The 26974-nt window shown below is 46.5% G+C and overlaps 1 protein-coding gene across 2 annotated transcripts in view; it reads left to right on the top strand.

Annotated features, from left to right (window-relative positions):
- KIF3A (kinesin family member 3A) overlaps nt 1-26974 on the top strand; it is a 1506491-nt gene that overhangs the window by 667842 nt on the left and 811675 nt on the right. For both annotated transcript variants that reach the window (XM_044069250.1, XM_044069251.1), the window contains exon 8: nt 16409-16583. In XM_044069250.1, the coding sequence (XP_043925185.1) occupies nt 16409-16583 (175 nt within the window). The remainder of the gene's footprint in view (nt 1-16408; nt 16584-26974) is intronic.

Below are 26974 nucleotides of genomic sequence, written 5' to 3'. Positions count from 1 at the left end.
TTCTGTGAAATTGGGGTTCAACAAAATGGTGGTCACAAAAATAAATATGTTGACTTATTTCATACAAATGCGTTCTACTACTGTAAAGCCAGACATTAAATTGAGCAAACAATAACAGAGTAAGCTACCTTCAGCCATAGCCAACCCTCCTACTCCGTTTATTAACTACAGTTCTTATTTCTTTGCCAATCCAAAGATATGAAGAAAACGGGGGACTGGAGACCCATCTTGGATCTCAGCAATCTAAACAAATCAATGAAAAAGACCAAGTTCCAGATGGTGACACTGCAGTTGATACTTCCATTTCTGGAAAAAGACAGTTGGATGTGCTGTATAGACCTTCAGGATGCGTACTGTCACATACGAATGGAACGGCGATCCAGAAGGCACTTGTGCTTCTAGCTAGGAGTCATTGACTTCCAATTTCGAGCTCTGCCCTTTGGACTCACTACAGCCCCCAGCATGTTCACCAAATGCATGGCAGTAGCGGCAGCTCACCTGAGATGCTGAGGATTTCAGGTGTATCCATATCTGGACTACTGGCTCATAACTGCCCCGACCAGGCATCTTCTTCTACAAGCCAGGGACTATACTCTACATCTCTGTTCCTCCCTAGGTATTACCATAAATTATGAAAAATCTGTTCTAGAGCTATGTCAGAAAATGGTCTTCATTGGAGTAGAGATAAACACAACTACAGTGATAGCAACACGAGTAGAGGATCTTTGCCATTATGTAAAATTGTTCATCAGAAAGGAATGAGCTTCTGCCAAAGTAGTTCTGCAAGTACTGGGAAAAGTAGCTGCTTCATTTGTTCTCATTCCATTAGCTCGTCTCCACATGAGAATACTTCAGTGGTATTTTTGACACAGTGGTCAATTCTAGAACTTCCTATGGCACACAAAATCAGGATAACCAATTCCTGTAAAAAGCATCTCCAGTGGTGGATTTACTCTCCACTAGTGTCTCAAGGCAGCCACTTTATCCCCCTTCTTCCCCAAGCCACGGTGACCATGGATGCTTCCCAGATAGGGTGGGGGGGGGCATTATCTCAGGAAGACAGTTCAAGGCATCTGGCAACAACACGAGGCTCATTTGCACATAAATATTCTGGAAATGAGGGTGGTGCTTTGGCGTTGCAAGCATTTCAGGACTTCCTCCTTATAGGAACAATAACAATCCAATTAGACAATATGTCTGTGGTCTTGTACATAAACAAACAGGGGGGACGCAGGTCCTACCCCCTTTGTAGAGAAGCCCTAAGGGTCTGGCAATGGGCAACAACTTCAACCGCTTTCTGATAGCAGTGCACATTCTGGGGAGATCCAGAGTAATGGCCATATGAGTGGTCCCTCAGTCAGAAAGTTGCGGAAGGGATCTTCCGAAAATGGGGCCAGCTTTGCTGCGACCTGTTTGCATTGCCCACCAATGCCAAATGGAGCAACTATTTTGCCCTGATCCATCCTGCGGGGGGAGTAATCCAAGGGATGCACTTGTTTACGATTGGCCCCTGGGACCTCTTTATGCTTTTTCACCAATTCCTGTAATTCTCAAATTTTTGTAGAAAGTAAGTTTGTTGGAGATGACAGCAATTCTAAATGTTCCCTACTGGCCTCGACAAATCTGTTTCTCCTTCCTTTAGCCTCATATATGGGATGAACCATGGATTCTGGACTTTGCTCCGGACCTTCTGACTCCCCCATCAGGGATTATTCATCCCAATCTCAAACTGACAACTTGTCTGCACCAATTCCCCTGATTACCAAGTTTCCTCCCCTTTCGTCTCCAGTAAAACATATTCTATCTTCCAATAAGTCATATACACATAGAGGTAAATGGTAAAGATTTGTTTCATGGGCCAGTAATAATCAAGCAGATCCCTTTACTGCGCCCATACATTCTATTCTAGAATTTTTGATGAAACTTTTTAATGAGGGTGCTGCTGCAGCCGCTATTAAAGTTCAGTTGGCAGCAATTTCAAATTTTCATATAGGTGAAAATGGTTCTGGAATCATGTCACGCTAACTTTGTAAGGCATTCTTAAAAGGAACTACAGTGATAAGATTGCCATAAAAAAACACCACCACCTTGGGATCTGAATTTTGTTTTGTCAAACATTATCTGTCCTCCCTTCGAAGCATCTGCTACTTGTAAATTAAAGTATCTCTCCTGGAAAACACTCCTCTTAGGAGCTATTACTTCAGCAAGGAGAGTTTCAGAATTACAAGCTTTCTCTGCCAAGCTACCATACCTAGAATTTCATAAGGACAGAGTTTCTTTATGTACCAACCCTTGTTTCCTACCCAAAGTTGTATTGAATAGTAACTTCAATCAATCTATGGAGCTACCAGTTTTCTTCCCAAACTTCCAAAATAAAGGGGAATATTCATTGCATCTTCTGGATGTTCAGACAATTATGTTTCTGCTTACAAAGAACTTCAGGAATCAGATCAGCTAATTATTTCTTATTCTGATATTAGAAAAGGCCTACTGGTGTCCAAGTTACTTTGTCTAAATAGCTTTCACAATGTGTATCCTTCATCTACAGTTCTAATAACAAAATTCTCGCTACCCTTTGTAAAGATCATTCCACTAGGTCGGTAGCTACTTCTGCAGCCTTTCAAGCTAAGTTATCTTTAGATAATATCTGCACTTCAGCAACATGGGCAAAACCTCATACCTTTATTATTCATTACAAGGTGGATTTGGCCTCTATTTTTATTTACTTATTTATTTTACATTTGTTTACCAGGATAGTCCAACTGGATACATGTCCATTTTCAGCGGAGGCCCGGGGAGAAAAGCTCCACAAAGACAAACTTACATAGATTACACAGCTCTGGGAGTAGAGCATCCTTTGGTTCTATGATTCTGAGAAATATTCTCCCATGAGCCACCCAAGAATCAGGTAGCTTGGGACATGGTCCCATCAGTGAGAATAAAGGTGAGATTGACAACATCACATAAAGAAGTTATGTACTTAGCATAACATTACATGTGTTGTCCAGTTTGACCTAAGCCGCAGTGGTGTAGCAGTAGCATTGTCACCTCACAGCAAAATGCTCTCCCGTTCGCTTCTCGGCTGGAGCGCCTTCTGTGTGGAGTCTGCATGTCCTCCCCACAGTCGAGTGGCATTTGAAAGACATGCGTGAATGGGTGTGCCTTCGTTGAAGGTTGGGCATCGGGCTGGCACCTCGGCACCGTAAATATCGACTGCTAATCATTAGCGGACCTGAGTTCCACTGTGGCGACCCCTAACCGGGAAAAGACGAAAGAAAAAAAATTCTCACAACCCACCCTCCATACCCCCTGCCTCTATTCTTGGGAGACAGAGTAGCACTAATTGGGTAATGTTAAGTTGTCATTCTCGCCTTCATTCTTGCTGGATGGGTTCGGAGACGATCCTCGGCTCCGACTCGGCCTATATTATAGCTCGAGAGCTATTTTTACTGGCTCGAGGCAGCCCTATATCCCACAATACCATGCGCTAACTCCCCAGATCTCATTTGCCGCTTCGCTGCGAGGTTGCTTTTTTACCGGCTCAGGTCAGTAAAGGATTTTTTTTTTCAACGAATTTCTAATTTTTTTTTTTTTTTTACTTAATAGAGTTTGTTTCATAAGCCCTACCCACCCATGTAGTTAATTTTTATAATCGGGCCTATAGGCCTTAGTTTCTTTACTCAACTTTGGTGTGTGTGTGTTCTTTTAATCAGTCCCCTCATCTCCCCTTTGTGTGTAAGTGAGTGAGTGTGTGTACTGATTGTATGACTGTCTTAGGGCAATGTCCAAAGACATTAAGGTCTCGGGATTCAAGAAGTGTGACTCTTGCTGTCAGAAAATGTCTCTCACAGACGGTCACACTTCTTGTGTCTATTGCTTGGGGCCTTTACACCTGCAGAACTCTTGTTCCGTTTGTCACGGTTTTAGTTCAAGAGTCCTGCAGGAAAGGCGTAACAAGCTTATTCTAAGGGGCTTGTTAAAGCCTGATGACTCCCCATCCAAGTCTGGCTCGGGGAAGCCATCAAAAACCACCAAATCCTCGGCTCCAGCTTCTGAGCCGAGGGCTGGTGTTGTCGAGACAGCTCCGACCTCATTTCCGGCTGGCTCCGAGGCGAGCAAAGTGGGTTCTGCTTCGAAACCATCATCGGAACCGACCCCAGCATGCAAGCGCTCTAGGTCCCCTTCTTTAGAGTCCGTCAGATCGGCTCTGAGGTCCCCCCTTCTGTCGGAGCGGAGTCATAGGACTCCTTCATCGAGGTCTTCCAGGCTCTCTGATCACGACATCGAGAGGGTAGTCATTAGACTCATAAAGTCCCAGGCTCTGGCCCAAATGCTTCAGAGCCCATCTCATCAGACTGTGGCTCCTTCGATACAGTTATCCATTCCTCCTCCGACTCATCTCTCGAGTTCGGAGCCGGAGTTCGTCGGAACAGTGACCTTGCCCACGTCGGAGCCAATACCCCCTCCTTCGGCTCCGGTGTCGTCGGCTCCGACCTCTTTATTGGTTCCGTCCATGGAGAGGTCCGGGTGCCGGGACTCCATTGTCGGCTCCGAGGGGGCGAGTGGCATCGGACCCTTGTCCGACCCCGCTCTCCCTCTCAGAGCTTCGGCTCTGGTTAGTTCAGCCCCGACATCATTCTCGGAGCCTTCTCTGTCGGTTCCGGGGGCAGTTCCAGCCTCGTCGGAGCCGGGGCTACCTTTGGTGTCTGATAGGGGAGCCTTCAAGGTGATGAGGAGTGTGCTGGACCCACTGTCCACTCCAAGGTTAAGTTCTGCGGCTCCTCCCTCTGTAGTGCCTGTTACGGTCTCTGGCCACCCTCCTATACCCGACAGCAGAGATCCAAAGCGTAAGGTACCCACTTTGGGTGTCTCCTCCTCTTCCGAGGGCTCCCCTGAAGTTTCAGGGGAACCCCCTAGGAAAAGAAAGTGCAAAAGGAAGCACATAGACTCCCCCAAGTCTGTCACGTCGGACACCGACTTGGATGAGTCAGAGGGTTCCCCCAGATCCCCTTCTGAGGATGTCTCCTTTTCAGACATCCTGGAGATCCTAAGACAGAGGGGAAATTGGTCCACTCTCAAACCTTCTGAGGATGAGTCGGTTTACCTTGACGCCTTTGGATCTCGCCCTTCCACCTCCTGGGTGTCTCCCCCTTTCGACCCACTAATGGAGGTAGTGGCTAGAAAGGCATGGGCAGCTCCTGATTCAATGGAACCTCCTACCCCTAGGAGGCCTTCGAAATTTATTTCTGCACCAGATAACAAATCCTTTCTCACCAAAGGTGTTTCAGTTGATGCTATGGTGGTAGCAGCAGCCACTAAGAAGGAATTAGCTGATCCTTCTGTACCTGTTCATCCTCCTAACAAAGAGTCCAGGACCATGGACAGGTATGGCAAGCGGACCTTTGCTTCAGCGACATTTTCTATGCGATCGCTGAACTATTTGTCATTTCACCCGCCTTCAAAGAGACTTGCTCACAGAGCTGGGTGAAACGGTACAGGATCCTACTGCTGCGGGGTTTAAGGACAAAATAAACTCTCAGCTGGCTACCCTGAACTCCATTGTTAACTCCTCCATGCGGCTAATCTCTTATGCAGCCGATGGAGCGAGTAGGGCCGCTGGCACAGGCGTTGCGTTGAGACGCCATGCTTGGATGCGACTCTGTAATTTTGCCGACCCCTTCAAGGCGTCCTTCACCAACACCCCCTTTGATGGTTCGGAATTGTTCGGGCCTCAGGTGAAGAATACCCTCACCAGATGAGAGCAAGATGGTAAGACTCTCTCTGCCGTGGGAGTCCGTTTTTCCACGCCTTCTAGACCTTATCCTAAGGGACAGAGGGGTGGAAAGATGTGGTTCCGCAAACCATAGGGAGTCACACCTGCCACACGTGGTGAATTTCCCCCTAGAGGCAGAGGGGGGAATAATAACAGACGCTGCCCCAGGGACAGAGGGGGTCCACAAAACCAGGGTTCCAGAGAATCTTTCCCTGACCAACCCTTTCAGCATCCCTGAGAAGCTGCCCGACTGTCCACCTTCGGAGGCAGTCGGGGGAAGATTATCTCTGTACCCGGAAGCCTGGCAATCCATCACTCAAGACACATGGGTACAGAAGATCATATCCGAGGGTTACAAAATTCCTCTCACTTTCCCTCCGGTACAACCGCCAAAACCCCTACCAGACGTACCACCCACGCAGAGGGGTCAGGCTCAGCTAGAAATAAAAAAGCTGTTAAACAAAAGAGTCATCCAGGCAGTCCCAGCAGATCAGCTAGGATCCGGAATCTACTCCAGGTTCTTTTTGGTACCAAAAAAGACACGAGATTGGAGACCCATTTTGGACCTCAGCAAGTTAAACAACTATGTGTTAAAGACAAAATTTCGGATGGTAACACTGCAGTCCATTCTACCCTTTTTTGGGCAGAGACAACTGGATGTGCTCGTTAGACCTCCAGGACGCGTACTACCACATAAAAATACACAGGCGCTCCAGGAGGTTTCTCCGCTTCCGGCTGGGAGTCAGTCATTTTCAATTCAGGGCCCTGCCCTTTGGTCTCACCACAGCCCCCCGGGTGTTCACCAAATGTTTGGCAGTGGTCACGGCTCAAAAGGATTCCAGGTGTTTCCATACTTAGACGACTGGCTCATTTCTGCTACCACCAAACAGGATCTCGTAATGGCCAGGGATTATACTATCCATCTTTGCAACAGCCTGGGTATTTCTATAAATTTTGCAAAGTCCTTCTTGTCGCCTTGTCAATGTATAAACTTTATAGGCGCCGTATTAAACACCACAGAAATGTCGGCAACATTACCACCTCAGAGAGTGACAGACATAAGGCGGAATGTTCAGCTCCAGTTTCAGTCCAGCAGAGTCCAAGTCAAGCTAGTATTGAAAGTGTTGGGCCTCATGGCGGCAGCGATTCTTCTACTTCCATTAGCACGCTTCCACATGAGGCTCCTTCAGTGGATGCTGTTTTCTCAATGGTCCTTTCAACAGCTGCCAATGACCCACAACATTTTGATAACACCATCTTGCAAGAAACATCTCTCCTGGTGGATGGTTTCCCCTCAGCTTTTTCAGGGCAGACCTTTTGTTCTCCCCCCTCCAGTTGCCACTGTCACAACGGATGCCTCCCTGATCGGGTGGGGGGGGGGGCATTATCAGGGCAGGACGGTCCAGGGCACTTGGCAACAGTCAGAATGCCACCTGCACATAAATGTCCTGGAGATAAGGGCAGTGCTTTTGACGTTGCAGGCCCTTCAGAGCTCTCTTCCCATGGGGACTATAGCAATTCAAACGGACAATATGTCTGTAGTGTGGTACATAAACAAGCAGGGCAGAACAAAGTCCTACCCTCTCTGTCAAGAAGCACTCAGACTTTGGCAATGGGCGATTTCATCTCAACGGTTTCTGTTAGCAATGCACATCCCCGGGAAGTCCAATGTCATAGCAGACAGATTGAGCAGAACTATCCTCATGCCTCATGAGTGGTCTCTAAATCAAGCGGTAGTAGACGGAATTTTTCAGAAGTGGGGCCAGCCTTGCTGCGACCTTTTCGCAACTCCGCAAAACAGCAAGTGCCTCGACTTCTTCACACTTTTCCCTCTACCAGGCCAGCCCCTCAGAGACGCTCTTGTTCACATTTGGCCCCGGGGTCTTCTTTATGCCTTTCCTCCCTTTCCATTGATCCCACAACTAATTCAGAAAGCAACCGCTTTGACATCCAAAATGATCCTCATTGCCCTGTTTTGGCCTCGACAAGTTTGGTTCCAGTTCCTGCACAAATACCTACTGGAACAGCCTTGGCATCTGGAACCCCTTCCGGATCTGTTGACCCACCTCACGGGCAAGCTGCATCAGTCTTTACATTCCATCAACCTCACAGCTTGGTTGCTCCACTTCCAGCCATAGCCAGGCTTCCCCTTATTTCTCCTCCTGTTCGTGATATCATTCTGGCTTCCCATAAGTCCAATACTAGGAAGACTTATGCGAGTAAATGGAAGCGTTTTTCACACTGGGCACAAACTAGATCTTTAGATCCCTTCCATGCACCCATTCATGAGGTTCTAGACTTCCTGGCGGAGCTTTTTCATTCGGGGTCATCATCGGCCACTATCAGGGTACAATTAGCGGCCATTGCTAATTTTCATGTTGGACTCAGAAGCAAATATTATGTCCCACAAACTCTGTAAAGCCTTTCTCAAGGGCATTTTGTTACTCAGACCTCCAGTTAAAGATCCACCCCCACAATGGGATTTGAATTTAGTTCTAACTTCACTAATTCTACCCCCTTTTGAACCGGCAGCTTCTTGCTCCCTCAAACTTCTTTCTTGGAAAACGCTGTTTTAGTAGCTATAACATCTGCCAGAAGGGTATCGGAACTTCAAGCCTTGTCTGTCCGTCCTCCCTATTTGGTTTTTCATAAAGAAAGGGTAACTCTCAGAACAAACCCTTCCTTTCTACCAAAAGTGTTATCGGAAGCAAATCTAAACCACTCCATTGATTTGCCCGTCTTTTTCCCAGACTATACCAACAGGGCTGAACAAAATTACATTCATTAGATGTTCATCGCCAATTACGGTATTACCTAGACAGGACAAAACAATTCAGAAAATCAGACCAGCTCTTCCTCTCTTATGCTGCAGGCAAGAAAGGGCTTCCAGTATCGAAAGTTACTCTTTCCAGATGGCTGACATCTATTATTACCTTGATCTATGAGTTGAGACACAGGCAACTACCCTCTAGGCCTAAAGCTCATTCAACCAGGGCACTATCAACTTCAACGGCTTTTCAAGCAAGGTTACCACTAGATGCCATTTGTGCAGCAGCTTCATGGGCGTCCAAACATACCTTTATTGCCCATTACAAGCTTGATCTAGCCTCCAGAAATAGAGCTGATTTTGGTTCCACTGTACTCAGGAGTCTGTTCCATTGAGCGACCCAGGACTAAGATGCTAGGGACGCTGTCCCATCCAGCAAGAATGAAGGCGAGAATGACAACTTAACATTAAGAAGTTACGTCTTACCATAACGTTCCATGTTAGTTGTCTTCTTCTCACCTTCTTTCTTGCGTCCCTCCCTCCTGCCCCCTAGCCTGGATAGACTCGAGGTTTGAGTCCTTCCATTTCTGGAGATACAATATGTTGCGTCTTTCATGGTATCCTTAGTGTTACTAGCAGGTAATCTGTACTCGTAAAAGAGGATTATAATATTATTATTATTATAATATTACTTTTGATACTATGTCTTAGCTTCCAAACGAGATCTGGGGAGTTAGCGCATGGTATTGTGGGATATAGGGCTGCCTCGAGCCGGTAAAAATAGCTCTCGAGCTATAATATAGGCCGAGTCGGCTCCGAACCCATCCAGCAAGAATGAAGGCGAGAAGAAGACAACTAACATGGAACGTTATGGTAAGACATAACTTCTTATTATAGGACTCTAGTGTCAGAAACAGTTTGTCTGTTAATCTATAGAAGCAGTTACATCTATTTAACTTGTCAACGGCAAACAAGATCTGAGGAAATTAGGGAGTTGCATTATGGGTAAGGGAGAGCTTTGCTGAAGGCCTCGAGCTTTTGTAAAAGGCTGAGATGGATCCGATAGATCAGATCTGAACCTTCAGTGAGAATAAAGGTCAAAATGGCCAACACACATGGAACGTTATGGTAAGTACATAACTTTTTTTTTTTCTGTTACTGAAGTATCTTTGGCCGTATAACACTTTTTTGCTGCTTTATGACTATAATATTCTACTTGGTGGTTGTTTCCTCATTAAAGACTTGCATCCAGAATCCTTGTCTCTCTTTTTATGTATTGAACCCCCCCCACACACACTTTTTTCATCATCTTCCTTTTCCACTTAAATGATTTATAACTTTCGGCTTGAGTTATGTGTACAAGCATTAACTGTGTAGCTTTAAAATATCCCTTCAAATCAGGTAATCCTAAATCACTGTGCTCTTTGGAGAGAACCAACTTGATGTCCTTCAAGGATGCATCTGCAGTCTTTACAAATGGGTTGTCCTGTCGTCAGGCAGCCCATCGGTCGGCCGGATTCCAAAGTCTGGGTCTGGCTTCGGCTGGTGTCGCACTTCACCCGACGTCATTGCGGCAGTTTTTCGGGTATAAAGGCATCAGCCGACGCCATTTTCCCCAGTCTTTCTTGCCGCGTGGCGCCCGAAGCAGGAGCTGTTCGCAAGTGCCGGTCGGTCAGCTCCAGAGATTACTACTACCGAATACTACTTCGAAGACTTCTATAAAGCGAAGTACCCCGTTGGGGACTCTTTCTTGCCTCAGCCGATGTCAGAGAAAGTTAATAACTGTTTATCTTGTGGGAAACAAATACCTCATAAAGATTTCCACTCCTATTGCATACATTGTTTAGGCCCAGACCACGACGTAGCAGCTTGTCTAGCCTGTTCTTTTAACCGGCGGACGCTTAGACGTCGCTCGGACTTTGCTGAACAGATTTTCGGCTCCGATTTTGCCTACATTATGCCGTCGGATCCTCCGACCGCAAATAACCAAAAGCGAAGAAAGGACCGACACTCGGTCCGCGGTTTCAGCGAAACCGCGTTAAGCAAACCACGAGTGTCTCGGTTTCGGCCAAACCGAGCAAGCGGTTCTTTGTTCAGCCGATAACTTCCCTTCTACCGAGGCCTCTTCTATCCTGGTAGAACGGCTTCTGAAATCCAACCTTCTGTTGCGATTTCACAGGATTTATCAGACACCATTCCCTAGATATTTCTACCCCTGCACGTGGAGCTGCTAGGCCTCCTCCAGCTATGTCTATTAAGGCCTTTGCCAGGGCTAAAGCAGCCAACGCTTCAAAACCTGTGCCTGCCAAGCCCCCCTCTCACAGGCCCAGCACCAGCTCCCATATGCTTTCTTTGGCAGAGGATCTCATCTCTTTAATTCGTGGATCCCAGCCTCATCCAGACAGGGCCTCTCCCTCCTCCAGAAAAGAGGCCTAGAGCAGAGCCCCCTGAGCCAGTAGCCACAGATGATTCCTCTGATGACTCAGAACATACAGGCCCTCCTGAGGCTTCTTATTCTCCTTACGAAGACTCTGATGCTGAGGAGTCCATCCCTTCAGCCTCTCCTCCTGAGGAATTTTCCTTTGGGGAAACCTTGCATGCTATGAGGGAACAATTTCAGTGGCAGGGCCAAGATTTCTCAGACTCTAGAAAAAGGCTTAGGACCTTTCTACACTTGCCACAGCATAGGCCTTTAGCTATACCTCCAGTTCTATCTGTTGTTGATGATGCATTTAATGATGCTTGCACTACTCCTGATACTTTACCTCCGGCTCCTGCTAAGCCCGATAGGTACTACAGGGTCCCGGACACTCATCACCACTTATATAAGGCCCCTTTGCAGATCCAGAGACTATCTCCCAGGGCCCTAAAGCTGTAGCAGCTACTTCTTCTAAAAACCCCCTCCCTCTGAAAGGGAATCCAGGTCCTTAGAGATGGGGTAAAAGTTTACACCTCTGCTACTTTGTCAGCTAGAGCTTTGAACTGCCAATTTCATATGATTCAATATCAAGAGTTTATGCTTGACCAGTTGACTAAAAAACTGTCCTCTGAAGAATCTTTAGATAAAAAGTATGTTCAAGAAATGTTACATAACATACAGCAGGTTAGTAACCATTCTTTAAAATGTGGCTATGATGCACTGGAGGCTTCCTTTAGATCAGCCATGACTGGCACAGTTATCAGGAGGCATGCATGGTTGAAAGAACAGGCATTACCAGACCATGTCAAGTCTAAGCTTTTGGATGCACCTATGGACAAGGTGAATTTATTTGGTGCCCCCGCACAGCAGGTACTAAAAAAGATGGAAGAGAAAGCAAAATCTGTGCAAACAGTAAAAGATTTCTTACAAGTTCAACCTCCAAGGTTTAGCAGAAATTGGCCCTCCAAGAATTGGTCCTTTCCGGACTCCTCTAAGGCACAAAGAGGCAGGAATAGGCGCTCTAGAGGCAGAAACCAATCCAGGGGTGCCTACAGGGGTCGCCAGTGGCAGGGTAACAATCAACGAGGCACAGATACAGCCGCCACACTACAACAACTCAATCACAGTGACTTGGCGGTGGCACCGCCTACCAGGGAACAACTAGAAGCACCCTTAGGCGGAAAGCTAACATTATTTTCAAGAAACTGGCACTGCATTACAAGAGAAAAATGGATTTTGCAGACTATAGACAAAGGTTACAGGTTCCATTTCCATACACTACCAGTAAAGAGAGGAATGCCAAACCTACCACCTTCTCAAAGGGCAGAAGCTCTAAAACAAATATCTCGATTATTAAGGATGCGAGCTGTGGAAAAGGTACCATCTATGGAGCAAGGGAAGGGATTTTACTCCAGGCTCTTCCTGGTACCAAGAAAAGAAAACAAATGGAGGCCTATTCTAGACCTGTCCGCTTTAAACACATTCCTCATTGTTCCAAAATTCAAAATGCTGACCCTACAGCAGCTTCTTCCCATGCTGGGCAAGGAGTCTTGGCTGGTAACTCTAGATCTCAAGGAGGCATACCTGCACGTCCCCATAAGACCAATTTGCAGAAGATACCTCAGATTTCTTGCAGGATCAGAGCATTATCAATTCTCAGCATTGCCCTTTGGCTTATCTACTGCGCCCAGAGAGTTCACGAAATGCCTGGCATCAGTAATCGCTCATTGCAGACTTCAGGGAATTCAAATCTATCCCTACCTAGACGACTGCCTGATACAAGCGGACAACAAAAACAAATTAACAGAAGACTTACAAAGAGTCATCTACCTGCTACAAGCCCTGGGATATACAGTCAATACAAAAAAGTCAAGGCTGATTCCATCCCAAATAATAACCTTTCTGGGTGCAGAACTGGACACATCAAAACAAATAGCATTTCTAACTGCAGAAAAGAAAGAGCAGCTTCCTCTCTACTTCTTGGCATTAACAAAGCAGAGCCATCTAACTGCAAGAAAAGTGCTACAAGCTCTAGGCTTCATGGCATCCTGCATAATATTGGTCCCTCATGCCAGGCTTCATATGAGAAAGCTACAGTGGTACCTAAAAAATTTGTGGTCTCAGCACAAGCACAGCCTAGAAACCAAAATTCCAATGATCCCATGCCTGAAGCAAGAGTTCTTATGGTGGGCTCAGGCCTGTCAATCAAACACAGGACTGCCCTTCTGCAAAAGTCAACCAAGACAGACTATCACGACAGATGCCTCAGACCTCGGTTGGGGGGCACACATGATGGACAAGTGCATTCAAGGCCTATGGACTCAAGACCAGCTGCATCTGCACATAAATCTAAAAGAAATGATGGCAGTAAAATTGGCAATCCAGGCATTCAGACCTCTTCTCCAAGAAGGCCAGTTGATGATAAGGACAGGCAACACCACAGTTATGTGGTACATCAACAAACAGGGAGGCACACACTCATACCCCCTATGCCGGCTGGCACTGGACCTATGGGATGTGGCTCTGAGCTACAACATTCAGTTACAGGCAATTTATGTACCAGGGAAGGAAAACATTCTAGCAGACATATTAAGCAGAACTACAACCGATGCCCACGAATGGATGTTGCATCCGGACATTTTCAAAACCATCACAAGAGAATGGGGATTACCACAAATAGACTTGTTTGCATCCCCATGCAATCACCAGTTGAAGAAATTCTGCACAAGGACTTACCACCCACTTGCTTGGAAGGTGGACTCCCTATCCTTCAGTTGGAAAAGCCTGACAGCATACGCATTCCCACCACTTCCTTTGATGCACAAGGTGCTTCTCAAGATCAAAGAGGAACGTCCGAGGATCATTCTGATAGCCCCAGACTGGCCAAGACAACATTGGTATCCACTGCTGAGGAGCATGTCCCGGGAACAAATATGGAAACTGCCCCTGATCCCATTACTGCTAACACAGAACAACTACAACATTCTGCATCCAAACCTAAAAACTCTGCAGCTAACTGCCTGGAACATTACATAACAGCAATTAACCCAAATTTATCCCAAAGGGTTAAAGACATAATCCTGGAGGCTCGTAGACCTTCAACAAGAAAGAATTATGCAGCAAAATGGAAAAGATATCTCATCTGGAGTACTGCAAAGGGGCAAGATGTGACACTGGTGAACATAGCCAACATCCTGGAGTACTTGGCGGAGCTCTTCCATACAGGCCTGTCCTATTCCTCCATCAAGATACATGCATCAGCTATTTCAGCAGAATACAGCTTGAATCCTCCTGTCTTCTCGCATCCTCTGCTCAGACAGTTTCTGAGGGGAATTAAAAATGTAAAGCCTCCCAGGAAACCTCCATTGCCAGCATGGGACTTGAACTTTGTGCTAGAAAAGCTGACTCTACCTCCTTTCGAGCCAGCAGCTACAGCAGAATTGCAATACTTATCCTGGAAGACTGCTTTCCTGCTGGCAATAACTTCAGCAAGAAGGGTCTCTGAACTACAGGCATTAATGGCAGTACAACCATTCCTGATCTTCCATCAAGATAGAGTGTCCTTGAGAACAAATCCTACATTTATGCCTAAGGTGGTATCCAGAGTCTCTTTAAATCAGGCTATCCACCTTCCTACATTCTTCCGCAACCCACAGAACAGGGGAGAAAAGCTCTTACATACCTTGGATGTACACAGACAATTACGCTACTACCTGGACAGGACAAAAAACAATAGAAAAACTGACCAGCTTCTGGTAGCTTATGCAACAGGAAAAGAAGGAAAACCAATTTCTAAACAGACGATCTCCAAATGGATAGGAAATTGCATTAGATTTTGTTACTCCTACCATGGAAAGAAAACTCCAGAGAACATCAGGCCTCACTCCACAAGGGCCACAGCCACTACCACAGCTTTCTTACGAGGAGTGGCTACCAAGGACATTATAGAGGCTGCTACTTGGACCTCCGTGCATACATTTGCCAAGCATTATAACTTACCTCTATACTCTAGATCCCGTGCTGGTTTTGCCACTGCTGTTTTGCAAGGGATCCTGACTACACCATAATCTATTCTCATTTCCTCCTCCCTAGTTTAGCTATGGTATTCTACCCATTTGTAAGACTGCAGATGCATCCTTGAAGGACATAGTACAGTTTTGTACCTACCATAAATGTAGATGTCCGAGAGGAATGCATCTGCAGTCAGGATTACCCACCCTCCTTCCCCCTGAGGTACTCCTAGGGTACTTACCAATCTTCAGCTAGCTTGGGGGGGATCTATTATGGTGTATTTGTTTGTATATATGTACATACATGTTTATTTTGTGTGTTTGCTCTCTACTATTTGGAAACTTTGGCATTTATCCAAATTTAGCCAACCAAGAGGGCACCTGGCATCTGGGGCAAGAAACACTGAGGAAAATGGCGTCGGCTGATGCCTTTATACCCGAAAAACTGCCGCAATGACGTCGGGTGAAGTGCGACACCAGCCGAAGCCAGACCCAGACTTTGGAATCCGGCCGACCGAAGGGCTGCCTGACGACAGGACAACCCATTTGTAAAGACTGCAGATGCATTCCTCTCGGACATCTACATTTATGGTAGGTACAAAACTGTACTTTCCACTTAACTCTTGCCTTCTTCACCTCTCAAGTAAGTGTTTTCAACTCGTTGCTGTCCTCTACCCACCTTCTCCTTCAATTGTTAAAAATCACCCGACCTGAATACATGACTAAAGGGACTAAAAACATTTTCAATACTTGTGTCTTACTATCTGTATCCATAATCAAAAGCTCCTAGTTTCTCAGTTTTTGCATTGCCTTTTGTTTAGTTTCTTTCTATGTAGCTGCCATAACAGAATCCTTTCATACACCTAAATACTTCTTGTCTTGTCCCCATAAGTGTGGGTATTGTTGAACCAAGTCATCTACTGGTACATTGTTTATTGCTATGTTATTTGTTTATTTTCTCCAAAAGAGGCTTGAAGCTGTCTTCAAAGTATTCCAGAACACTAAAATGTCATTTTTTTTGGACTTTGAAAAGTTTTTGTATTTTTGGAACCAAGTAGTTTGCTAAATTTGATATAATTGGAGAAGACAACACAGGGAAATGAGCGGCAAAGTGCTAGCTATCACTATTTTGAGACATTAACATACAAGTAAGAAGTGACATTATCCACTCAGCTGTGATGTATAAATAATCTCAGCATTCTGCTAGCTATCATCTCTGAAACTATGTGCAAGTGAGGTATAATATAACCTACTCAGTCCTGATGTTTGCAGGCACTACTGTTCCCATTCAAAAGTATTTTAATCTAGCTGACTGATTGTAAAGGTTAGTGAAACAGAAGCAGAGCAACCATTGGATTGTCAAAGCTGCCTGGTTGTTTTAAGTAATTCTTTAAACCTTTTCTTACTTATTGTTTCAAATATTTAATTTTATTTTGCAGTGTGCAAACATTGGCCCTGCAGACTACAACTATGATGAGACTATTAGTACTTTAAGATATGCTAACAGAGCAAAAAATATTAAGAACAAGGCAAGAATTAATGAAGATCCCAAGGATGCTTTGCTACGACAGTTTCAGAAAGAAATTGAGGATCTCAGAAGGAAACTTGAAGAAGGTAATTTTCATTACAAATGAATTATTTCAGTTAAACTGTACTGAGCCTTTATATATATATATATATATATATATATATATATATATATATATATATATATATGTATGGATGTTAACTATCATAATGTTGAAAGGAAAATATTTTTTAATGCGAAGACAGAAATTAAATCTCAAACAAAAACATTTACCCTAAATGTCGATCATCAGAAACAGGACGGTCAACATTCGACATACCAGACTTCCTGTTTTGAAAGTCTGTATGTCCTTTTACATTTTTGCCAGATGGGGTCAGGAGCCCAGCCCCCTGCAAATTATATATACCACCTCCGAGATTGCACTCAGTGAGGAAAAGGGTAAATTCTGTGATCCTCACTGTACCATGATCTCCATTCACAATGCCAAACTCATAATAAAAATAACACTTTATTTTCATTATTATGAGTTTGTAGCATTCCAGTTCGGCATTTTGCAGCTTTGAAACTGTACTTTCCTTTAACTGTCATTCGATCAACTGCATTTCCAGCTTATGATAGTAAACGTATGTGTGTATGTGTGTGTGTGTGTGTGTATATACATATATATATATATATATATATATATATATATATATATATATACACACACACACACACACACACACACCTATCTATTTTTGTGTGTATGTTTGTATTTCTTTTGTAACCATTTAGGTGGCCTGGCCTCAAGGTTCCAGTTTTAGCAACATAACTGTGGAGTACAAAGCAATTTTATTGTTAAATTGTTAATGTGATGTTGTCCTGTTTTGCCTTCATTCTTACTAGGTTGGGTTCGGATCCAATCCTTGGTTCCATCTCTGCCTTTATTTTCAAGATCGAGGCCCTCTGCCAGCTCATGGCTAAATCCCTATCCCAGCATGCACTAGAACCATCTCCAGATCTCGTTTGCCACTAAACAAGATCGGGAGTTTGTCTGCTAGCTTTGGCTAAGTATTATCTTTTTGATACCTTTAACTGTAAACTTAAAAGTTGTGGATATTCTTTTTATTTTTTACATTGGACTGTGTCTATTAGTAGTTGGATATTGCCACTTTTTCAGCTGTTTTTTTTATATTGGCTGTCGTCTTTCGTTAGGGCTTGTATCCCCTCGCTGTTGTTAATCTGTAATAAAATTGTTAAATAGCCTGTTTAACTTAGAGGGCTTTTAACACTACTGTCTTTTGCCCTTTTATCTTCTCTGTTGTTAGTGTCTCTTTTCTGTAATAATATTACAGTTTGTTTAATTTAGAGAATTATAATATAGCCTGTTTAAGTTAAAGGGGTATGTCTTTATTATCACTGTTTGTTCTTAGTCAATGCCCATTTAAGTTAGAGGCCTTTGTCTCTGTTTTTCCTCTTGTGTGTTCCATTTTTCTCATAGCTTGACCCGTTTAAATTAGAGGGTCTAGCTTATTTATATATATATATATATATATATATATATATATTTAATGTGGATATATATATATATATATATATATATATATATATATGTGTGTGTGTGTGTGTATATATATATATATATATATATATGTATACACAAGTTTTATATATATATATATATATATATATATGTATGCATGTGTGTATATATATATATATATATATATATATAAGTTTCTGTCGTGATTTTCATGTAGTTGTTGGTCTAAAAAAAAATGTCTGGCAAGGAATCAAAATGAATGGCTTCAAGAAGTGTGATAAATGTGGTAAAAGCATACCCCTTAGTGATAAACACACACTTCATGCGTATTGTCTTGAGGCTGTCTATCTCCAGGAGTCATGCTCCATTTGTCATGCATTCAATCACAGAGCACTCCTGGAGAGGAAAACAAATTGATTCTGAAAGGTGTTTTAAAAACCCATTTCTCAGAGGCACTAGAAGAAGGTCTGGTTTCATCCAAACCTGACAAATCTCCCTCTTCTAAATCTGACAGATCCGGAAAGAGGCCTTCCTCTTCTACTCCATTGAAACCAACACAGAAGATCCCCAGACCATCCTCCTTGGATCCCAAGGTTACCGGATCCAGCAAAGCTTCATCAGCTCTGTGCCAGTTGAATTTGAACTTAGGAGCTGGTCTACAACCTTGGAACTGATCTCCCCTACATTGAGATCTCCTATTCTACAAAGGGCAAAATATCCCACCTCCTTGACTCTGTCTTCAAGGAGTCTTTCGTATGACTGCATGGATCGGGTGGTACAAAAGCTTTTACAGACACTGGCACTGGCCATATTACTGTTGGATCTGACCCCCACGGCTTTGGATCTTATGACATTCACCTCCTGTGCTCAGATTCCTCCTCCGATCCAACCCCTGGTTTCATAGTTGGAAGGTCTGGAGCTGGTCTTAGTGGAACTGTTGGATCTGAGACCCACCACAGGTTCTAAGGATCCGGCCATGGCTCAGACGTCCTTCGCTCCTTCGGAGCTGGAGGAGACTAGGAGCCGACACTCTCCAGTCCAGTGGGGGGGGGGCTATTGGATGGGACAGCTGTCGGATCTGACTTTGCTTGTCAGAGCTTTGGCTCGGGTGAGTTTGTTTCCTACCTCAGCCTTGGGTCTGTCGTCTTTGGTTCCGGGGGTCCTTCAGCCTCTGCGGATCCAGGCATATCCTCGGATCAGGGACAGAGGGATTTTGAAGTAATGAGGAGGGTGCTGTCTCCATAGACAGGTCCACAGTCCTCTCTGGATATTCCTCCCTCTAAAGCCTCAGTGACTGCCTCTGTACCCCTGCATCCACTGGGATGCAGAGATCCTAGGCCTCAGGATGCCCCACAGGGCACCCCCCACTCTTCTGAAACCTCCCCAGAGTACGCTTCTGAGGAGGTCCCTAGGAAGAGACTGTGCAGGAGGAAGCAGACTCCCCAGAGAAGTCCATCACTTACAATATGGACCTCGATGAAGCTGAGGGGTCCCCTTGGACAATCCTTATGATGTCTCCTCTGGAGACATCCAGAAAATGCTAAAGCAGAGAGGTGTCTGGAAGTCCACCAGCCCCTCAGCGGAGGAGTCCCTATACCTGAAGGCTTTTGGATCTCACCCTTCCATCTCTTGAGTGTCTCTGCCTTTTGATGAGCTCAGGGACCTGATTTCTCAAAAGGTGTGGGAGTCCCCAGATTCCATGGAACCAGTTCCTAGAAGGCCAAACAAATTTATTACATCCCCCCCTCTGGCACGGCTTTTCTAACCAAGGGAGTCCCAGTAGATGCTATGGTTGTAGCAGTGGCCACTAAGAAGGAACTGTCAGAGATATCTTCTTCTGTCCGTCTCCCACACAAGGAGTCTCGGACAATGGATAGGTATGGAAAGTGCATTTTTTTCTTCAGCAGCTTTTCCCCTTAGATCACTGAACTACCTTTCTTATTTTATGAAACTGTAGAGGGATCTCCTGAAAGGACTAGGAGATACTCCAAGGTTCAGTAGCTGAAGGGGTTGCCAACAATGTTGCTTCTCAGCTTGGTACCTTAAACTCAGTTGTTAACTCGTCCATGAGTCTCCTCTCATATGCAGCTGATGGAGCGAGTAGAGCAGCGGGTTCTGGAATTTCCCTAAGGAGACATTCTTGGATGCCCTTATGTGACTTTGACGAACCCTTTAAATCTTCCTTTGTAAATGCCCCATTTGGTGGCTTGTCTTTCTTTGGGCCTAAGATAAAGGACACACTGACTAGGTATGAACAAGAAGGAAAGACTGTGTCTGCCGTAGGAGTCTGTTTTTCCATGCCTACTAGACCTTATCCCAAGGGTCAGAGAGGTCGTGGTAAAATGTGGTTCCAGAAATCACAGAGATCTTTTCAGTACACATGTGGTGAAACTTCTCCCAGAGGCAGAGTGGAGAAGTAATAATGGAAGATGCTGACCTCATGGCAGAGGGGGTCCCCCAAAATCAGGACGACAGAGAATCTTTCTCTGGTAGTCCTTTTCAGCGCTCCTGAATGGAGGCCCAACTGTTCAGCTCTGGAGACAGTTGGGCGTCATTTATCTTTCTACCCAGAAACCTGGCAACAAGTGACAAAAGACAAATGGGTACAAAGCATCATATCCAGTGGTTACACCATCCCTTTTTCCTTTCCCCTCCCAAAGATAAAAAAAGTTCCTGACGTGCCACCCAGTCAAAAGGACCAGGCAAGTCTACTAATTTAAAAGTTGCTACACAAAAGAGTCATCCAAGAAGTCCCTGCAGACCAAGTAGGATCTGGAACTTACTCAAAATTCTTTTTAGTTCCAAAGAAAACAGGAGACTGGAGACCAATTCTGGATCTCAGCATTCTAAACAAATCAGTAAAAAAGACCAAGCACCAGATAGTGACACTGTAGTCAATACTCCAATTCTTGGGAAAAGACAATTGGATGTGCTATGTAGATCTCCAGGATACGTACTATCACGTAAAAATGGGCAGGCGATCCAGGAGACACCTGCGCTTTAGGCTGGGAGCTAGTCACTACCAATTTCGAGCTCTGCCCTTTGGCCTCACTACAGCCCCCAGAGTGTTCACCAAATGTATGGCAGTAGTAGCGGATCACTTGAGAATCTAGGATTATGGGTGTTTCCATACTTAGACAACTGCCTCTTAACTGCCATGACCAGGCATCTGTTAATAAAAGCCAGGGACACAACTTTGCAACTCTGCTTTCACCTAGGGATCACAATAAACTCCAAAAAAATCTGCCTTAGTGCCTTCTCAGCATGTGGTATTCATAGGGGCTGAATTAGACTCAACACAAATGACAGTGAGACTTTCACCAGAAAGTATCCAAGTTCTAGGACATCAGGTGATGTACCTTTTAAGAAGAAAGAAGGCCCAAGCAAAGATGGTCCTAAAAACCCTGGGGATCATGGCAGCATCAATAGTTTTTGATTCCCCCTAGCACGTCTGCATATGAGAATTCTTCAGTGGTTGCTATCCACTCAGTGGTCAATGCAAGAACTGCCGATGTCTCACAAAATAATTATAATAGAAACCTGCAAGAAGGATCTTCGATGGTGACTTCATTCCACTCAAGTGACTCTGTTGACCATTTGTTCTCCTCCAACCAGTGGCCACGGTGACCACGAACCCTTCTTAGATGGGGGTGGGGGGCATTATCTGGGAAAGACAGTCCAAGGCACCTGGCATGATCACGAGGCCCACTTGCACATCAATGTCCTAGAGATGAGAGTGGTGCTTTTAGCATTGCAAGCATTCCAGGACTCTCTTCCACTAGGAACTATTGCAATCCAGACAGACAACATTGTCAGTTGTATGGTATATAAACAAACAAGGAGGGACCAGATCTTACCCTCTTTGTTGAGAGGCCCTAAGAGTATGGCAATGGGCAACCTCCTCCCAAAGTTTTCTGATAGCAATGTACATCCCAGGGAAATCCAGCGTGATAGCAGACAAGCTAAGGAGAACAATTTTGATGCCTCACGAGTGATGTCTGAAACAGGAAATAGCAGAAAAATGTTTGCAAAAATGGGGCCAGCCTTGCTGCAACCTCTTTGCGACATCTGTGAATGCCAAATACAGCAGCCACATTTTCCTCATTCCCCCTTCGGGGAAGTCATCAAGGGATGCACTCGTTCAAGATTTCCCCCCAGGTCTCCTCTATGCTTTTCCTCCCTTTCCTTTAATTCCCAAAGTCCTTCAGAAAGTCACTTGTTTGGGAAGGGACTTGATACTCATCACTCCATACTGGCCTTGTCAAATCTGGTTCCCTTTCCTGTGGCCTCATCTTCGGGAGGAGCCATGGATTCTGGACCCAGTTCCAGACCTTTTGACTCGTGCATTAGGAATGCTCCATCCATCCCCTCACAACCTCAAACTGACAGTTTGGCTGCTCCAGTTCCAATGATAGACAGGTTTCCAGCCCTCTCCTCTTCAGTTAAGCACATTATAATCTCTTCTCATAAGGCTTCAATGAGAAAGATCTGTAAAAGCAAATGGAAAAGATTCTCCTCATGAGCTACCCATAGCAATGTCAAGCCCTTTTCTGCTCCCATTAGTTTAATTCTGGATTTCCCAGCAAAACTTTTCAGTGATGGTGCAGTTGCAGCTACTATCAGGGTTCAGCTAGCAGCAATCTGGAATTTTCACTTAGGAGACTCTGGTTCCATCATAATGTCTTATAAACTATGCAAAGCTTTTCTCAAGGGTACTTTGTTATTAAGGCCACCTATCGGAGACTCTCCAGCACCATTTGACCTAAATTTTGTTCTATCCTGCATAGTTTTTCCTCTGTTCGAACCATCATCATCTTGCAAATTAAAGATCTGAAGTAGGAACTTCATTTGTCAGCAACCTTTGGGTATCGGATCCGATCTCGTATCCGAGCCGGCAACTTATTTCACAGCTAATAGATCCGAGCTCCTAGCTCCTCCCCTTACCCATAACCCCCTGCTAACCCTGACTGACCTCAGATCTAGTTTGCCGCGCTTAGACTCAGCAGCTAGGTTACAAGCTCCTGCTCAGATAAGTGGTTTTGATTACTTATTACCTATAAATCTCCCTAAAGTGTGTGTGGTTAGGTTCCTTAGTGTTAAATATCCTATATTTAATTGTTTTTTGTGGGAAATTTTGTTCTCCTCCCCACCCTTCGCTGGTTCGTAGTGTGTGAGTGTGCACTTGTAAGTTGGGGCCTAACGTGTGAGTGTGTTTATTTTTAGTAGTCATGTCTGAGGCCCCAAAGTTTATTTTCTCGAAGTGCACCGAGTGTGGCCATAAGCTCTCACCGGCGGATGGCCACACTCGGTGTGTCTGGTGCCTTGGGGTTGAACACCTATCCTCTGGTTGCGCGATTTGCGCTGCTTTCAACCCCAGGGCACTGAAGGACCGGAGGTCGAAGCTGATCCTAGCGGGACTTTTGCCCCCGGATTCGGCTTCGGCCTCCGGTACTTCTATGGCCTCCTCCCAGGCCTTGGTGGCGGCCACTCCTGCCTCTCTCCCCCCGGCCGGGACTCAAACTCCCGCTTCTGCGCCAGAGGAGGGGAGGCCAGGAAGGAAAAGAAGAGGGAGAAGCACCACAAGCGGAGGGCCGAGGCCTCTGCGTCACGCCCCCCCCCCAAGCTAAGCGGGCTTCTCCCTCTAGGTCTTCCAGGTCTAGGTCTCCTCCTTCTCGGACCCGGTCTCCATGCTTCTCACCGGGTCCCGAGGAGGGGGAGACCCGATCTCCGTCGAGGTCATCGAGGTGGCACTCCCGGCCAGCCCCGGTGGCCTCTTCGAGATCAACACGCAGCCTGTCGGAAGCCGATTTGGACCGTGTGATGAGAAGGTTCATTCAGGCACAAATGCAGATGGGAGTGCTCTTGCCTCCCCCCGGGGGGGGCTCAACACCCTATTTTGCCCTGATAGCTCCTTCTCCGACCCGCTTCCTGGGTTCGGAGCGTTCGGAGCCGGGCAGCGTCGGAGCCGGGGTCGGGTCGGCGCCGACAGTATTGGGTACTTCGGCGCCAACTCTCCCCTCGAGCTTGCCGGATCCGTCCTTGTTGGATCCAAGCTCTCGGAGCCGTGCTCTGAGCTTCGGATCCGGGGGGTTTAGTTTGCCTTCAGCTCCATCCAGGTCAGAGCACACTCGCCTCTCAGATCCGATGGTCTCGGCACTGGCTCCGATCCGCCCTTCGGATCCGGGCGAGGGTCGGCTCTCGGATCCCACTGAGAGCGGCTCTCCCTTTGCATTCGAGGTGGTGGAGAGGGCACTGTTGAGGGTATCCATGCCCCCACTCCCTGCTACGGCTCCATCCCGCACTCCCTCTCGTTTGGGTCAGGCTTCTGTCACTCGGCCTCAGGGACAGCCTGCTTTGACGTCTCAGGTCGTTCCACTGGAACAGGACGTTGCTGGTGAGTCTTCCTCGGACAGCCTCCCCGAGGATGTTCCTCACAAGCGGAAGTGTAAGAGGAGGCATCTGGACTCCCCTGAGTCCTTAACAGAAGAAAAGGATTTGGATGAGGGGGAAGGCTCCCTAAGGTCACCCCCCGAGGATGTCTCCTTCGAAGACATCATGGAAATGCTTAGGATCAGGGGGGGTGGTCTGCCCCCAAGGCTTCCTCTGATGAATCCGTGTTCCTGGAGGCGTTCGAAGCAGGCCCGTCTACCTCTTGGGTGTCCCCTCCGGCCGACCCCCTGGTGGACCTGATTACCACCAGGGCGTGGAAGGAGCCGGACACTGTGGAGCCAGTTCCCAAGCGCCCAGATAAGATTCTGAGCCCCCCTTCGGAGAGGTCCCACTGGAGCAAGGGTCCCCCCGTAGATGCCATGTTGGTGGCGGCAGCCACCAAGAGGGAATTAGCTCAGGAGAGCCCCTCTGTGCATCCACCGAGCAAAGAGTCCTGCTCGATGGATCACCTAGGGAAGCGGGTCTTTAGTTCAGCGACCTTCTCAGTAAGGTCCCTGAACTACATGGCACACGCCATTAGGATGCAGCGAGACCTTATCAAAGAGTACGCTGCTTCCCCCCGGAGTCCATGTCGGCGGAAGACAAGCAGTTGTATTCCACTCGCATGGCCACTCTAAGATCACTATCGAATACCTCTATGCGGCTTTTATCCCATGCCACAGAGGGAGCCGCTAGAGCCAGCGGAGCAGGCCTAGTTATGAGACGTCAGGCCTGGCTCCGACACTGTGACTTCGCGGAAACCTTTAAGGCGTCATTTGCGAATGCCCCTTTTGATGGTTCTGCCTTATTTGGCAAGACCGTTCGCGAGACTTTAGTCCAGAGCGAAAAGGACGGGAAGACGTTGTCTGCCGTCGGAGTCCTCTTCTCTGCTCCCCAGAGGTCCTTCTCCAAGAACCAAAAGGGACAGAAGAAGATGTGGTTCCGGAAATTGCAACATTCCCAACCTGCACCGGACAACCAGTCCTTCCGTGGCAGAGGAGGACAGGGAGGATGCCGCCCTAGAGGCAGAGGGGGCCCGAAAAATTTTGGGTTCAGAGAATCCTTCTCTGACTGGCCCACGCAGCAACACTGAGGGTTGGCCCGACTGCTCCACTCTGGAGGCAGTCGGGGGGCGTTTCTCGTGGCACCTGGCAGATTGGGAGTCCATTACTACGGATCGCTGGGTACTTAGTATCATATCCAGAGGTTACCACATTCCCCTGTATCACGTCCCCAAAGTCAGAAACCTCCCCGATGTACCACCCAATCAGAGGGAGGTAGCAGCTGCAGAGATTCAGCAGCTCCTAGAAAAAAGAGCCATCCAACCCATCCCCCCAGACCAGTTCGGATTAGGGTTTTACTCCAGGTTCTTTTTGGTGCCAAAAAAGACGGGGGACTTAAGGCCAATTCTCAACCTTTCTTCTCTGAACCTGTTAGTAACCAAACAAAAATTCCGGATGGTCACCCTTCAATCCATCCTCCCCCTTCTGCAGGAGAATGACTGGATGTGCTCAATAGACCTCAAGGATATGTACTACCACATTCGGATGGGCAGACGATCCAGGAGGTTTCTCCGCTTCTGGCTGGGAGCCAGTCACTACCAGTTCATGGTCCTTCCCTTTGGTCTCACCACAGCCCCCAGGGTGTTTACCAAAGTATTAGCAGTGATAGCGGCCCAGGGAATACAGGTTTTTCCATACCTGGATGACTGGCTCCTGACCGCCCCAACAAAGCATCTACTCTGCTCAGCCAGGGACTACTTCCTTCGACTTGCCCCCCGGCTAGGCATCACTTTCAACATGGACAAGTCCTCTCTTGCGCCGACCCAGGTGATAGAGTTCATAGGGGCCAAATTAGATACGAGGTACCTTCTAGCATTCCTGACTGTGGAACGACTACAAAGCCTGAGGCTTCATGTGCGGGCCATCCTCCAATTAGAAGCTCCACCAGCAGAGTTGGTCCTGAGGGCTTTAGGCTCCATGGTGGCGGCAATCACTCTTCTGCCATTGGCTCTTCTCAACATGAGGGTCCTGCAGTGGACCCTTCAAGTCCAGTGGTCTTTTCTACACTACCCCCTAAGCCATCCTATTCCCCTCAACAGGGCTTGCAGGAGGGCTCTCTTGTGGTGGCTCCACTCCTCGGACCTCCATACGGGACATCCCTTCTCCACGCCTCTCCCCCTCGCCACGGTGACCACGGACGCCTCTCGCCTCAGGTGGCAGGGGCATTGCTCAGGCAGGACGGTCCAAGGCATGTGGAACGACACAGGGACCTCTTTGCATATCAATGTTCTGGAGATGAGGGCGGTGCTCTTGGCGTTGCAGGCACTTCACAACCTTTTTCCTATAGGAACTGTTGCGATACAGACAGACAACATGTCAGTTGTCTGGTACATCAACAAACAGGGGGGAACCAGGTCCTATCCTCCCTGTCGAGAGGCCATGAGAGTGTGGGAAAGGGCGATCTCCACCAACCGCTTTCTTATTGCAACGCACATTCTGGGACGGTCCATCATACTAGCGGACA

Source organism: Protopterus annectens, chromosome 4.part0 (assembly GCF_019279795.1).
Source record: "Protopterus annectens isolate FY-2018-M chromosome 4.part0, PAN1.0, whole genome shotgun sequence".
Lineage (NCBI taxonomy): Eukaryota > Metazoa > Chordata > Ceratodontiformes > Protopteridae > Protopterus > Protopterus annectens.
The sequence above is the reverse complement of the archived record's forward strand: the minus strand, read 5'-3'. Positions and strand labels throughout refer to the sequence as shown.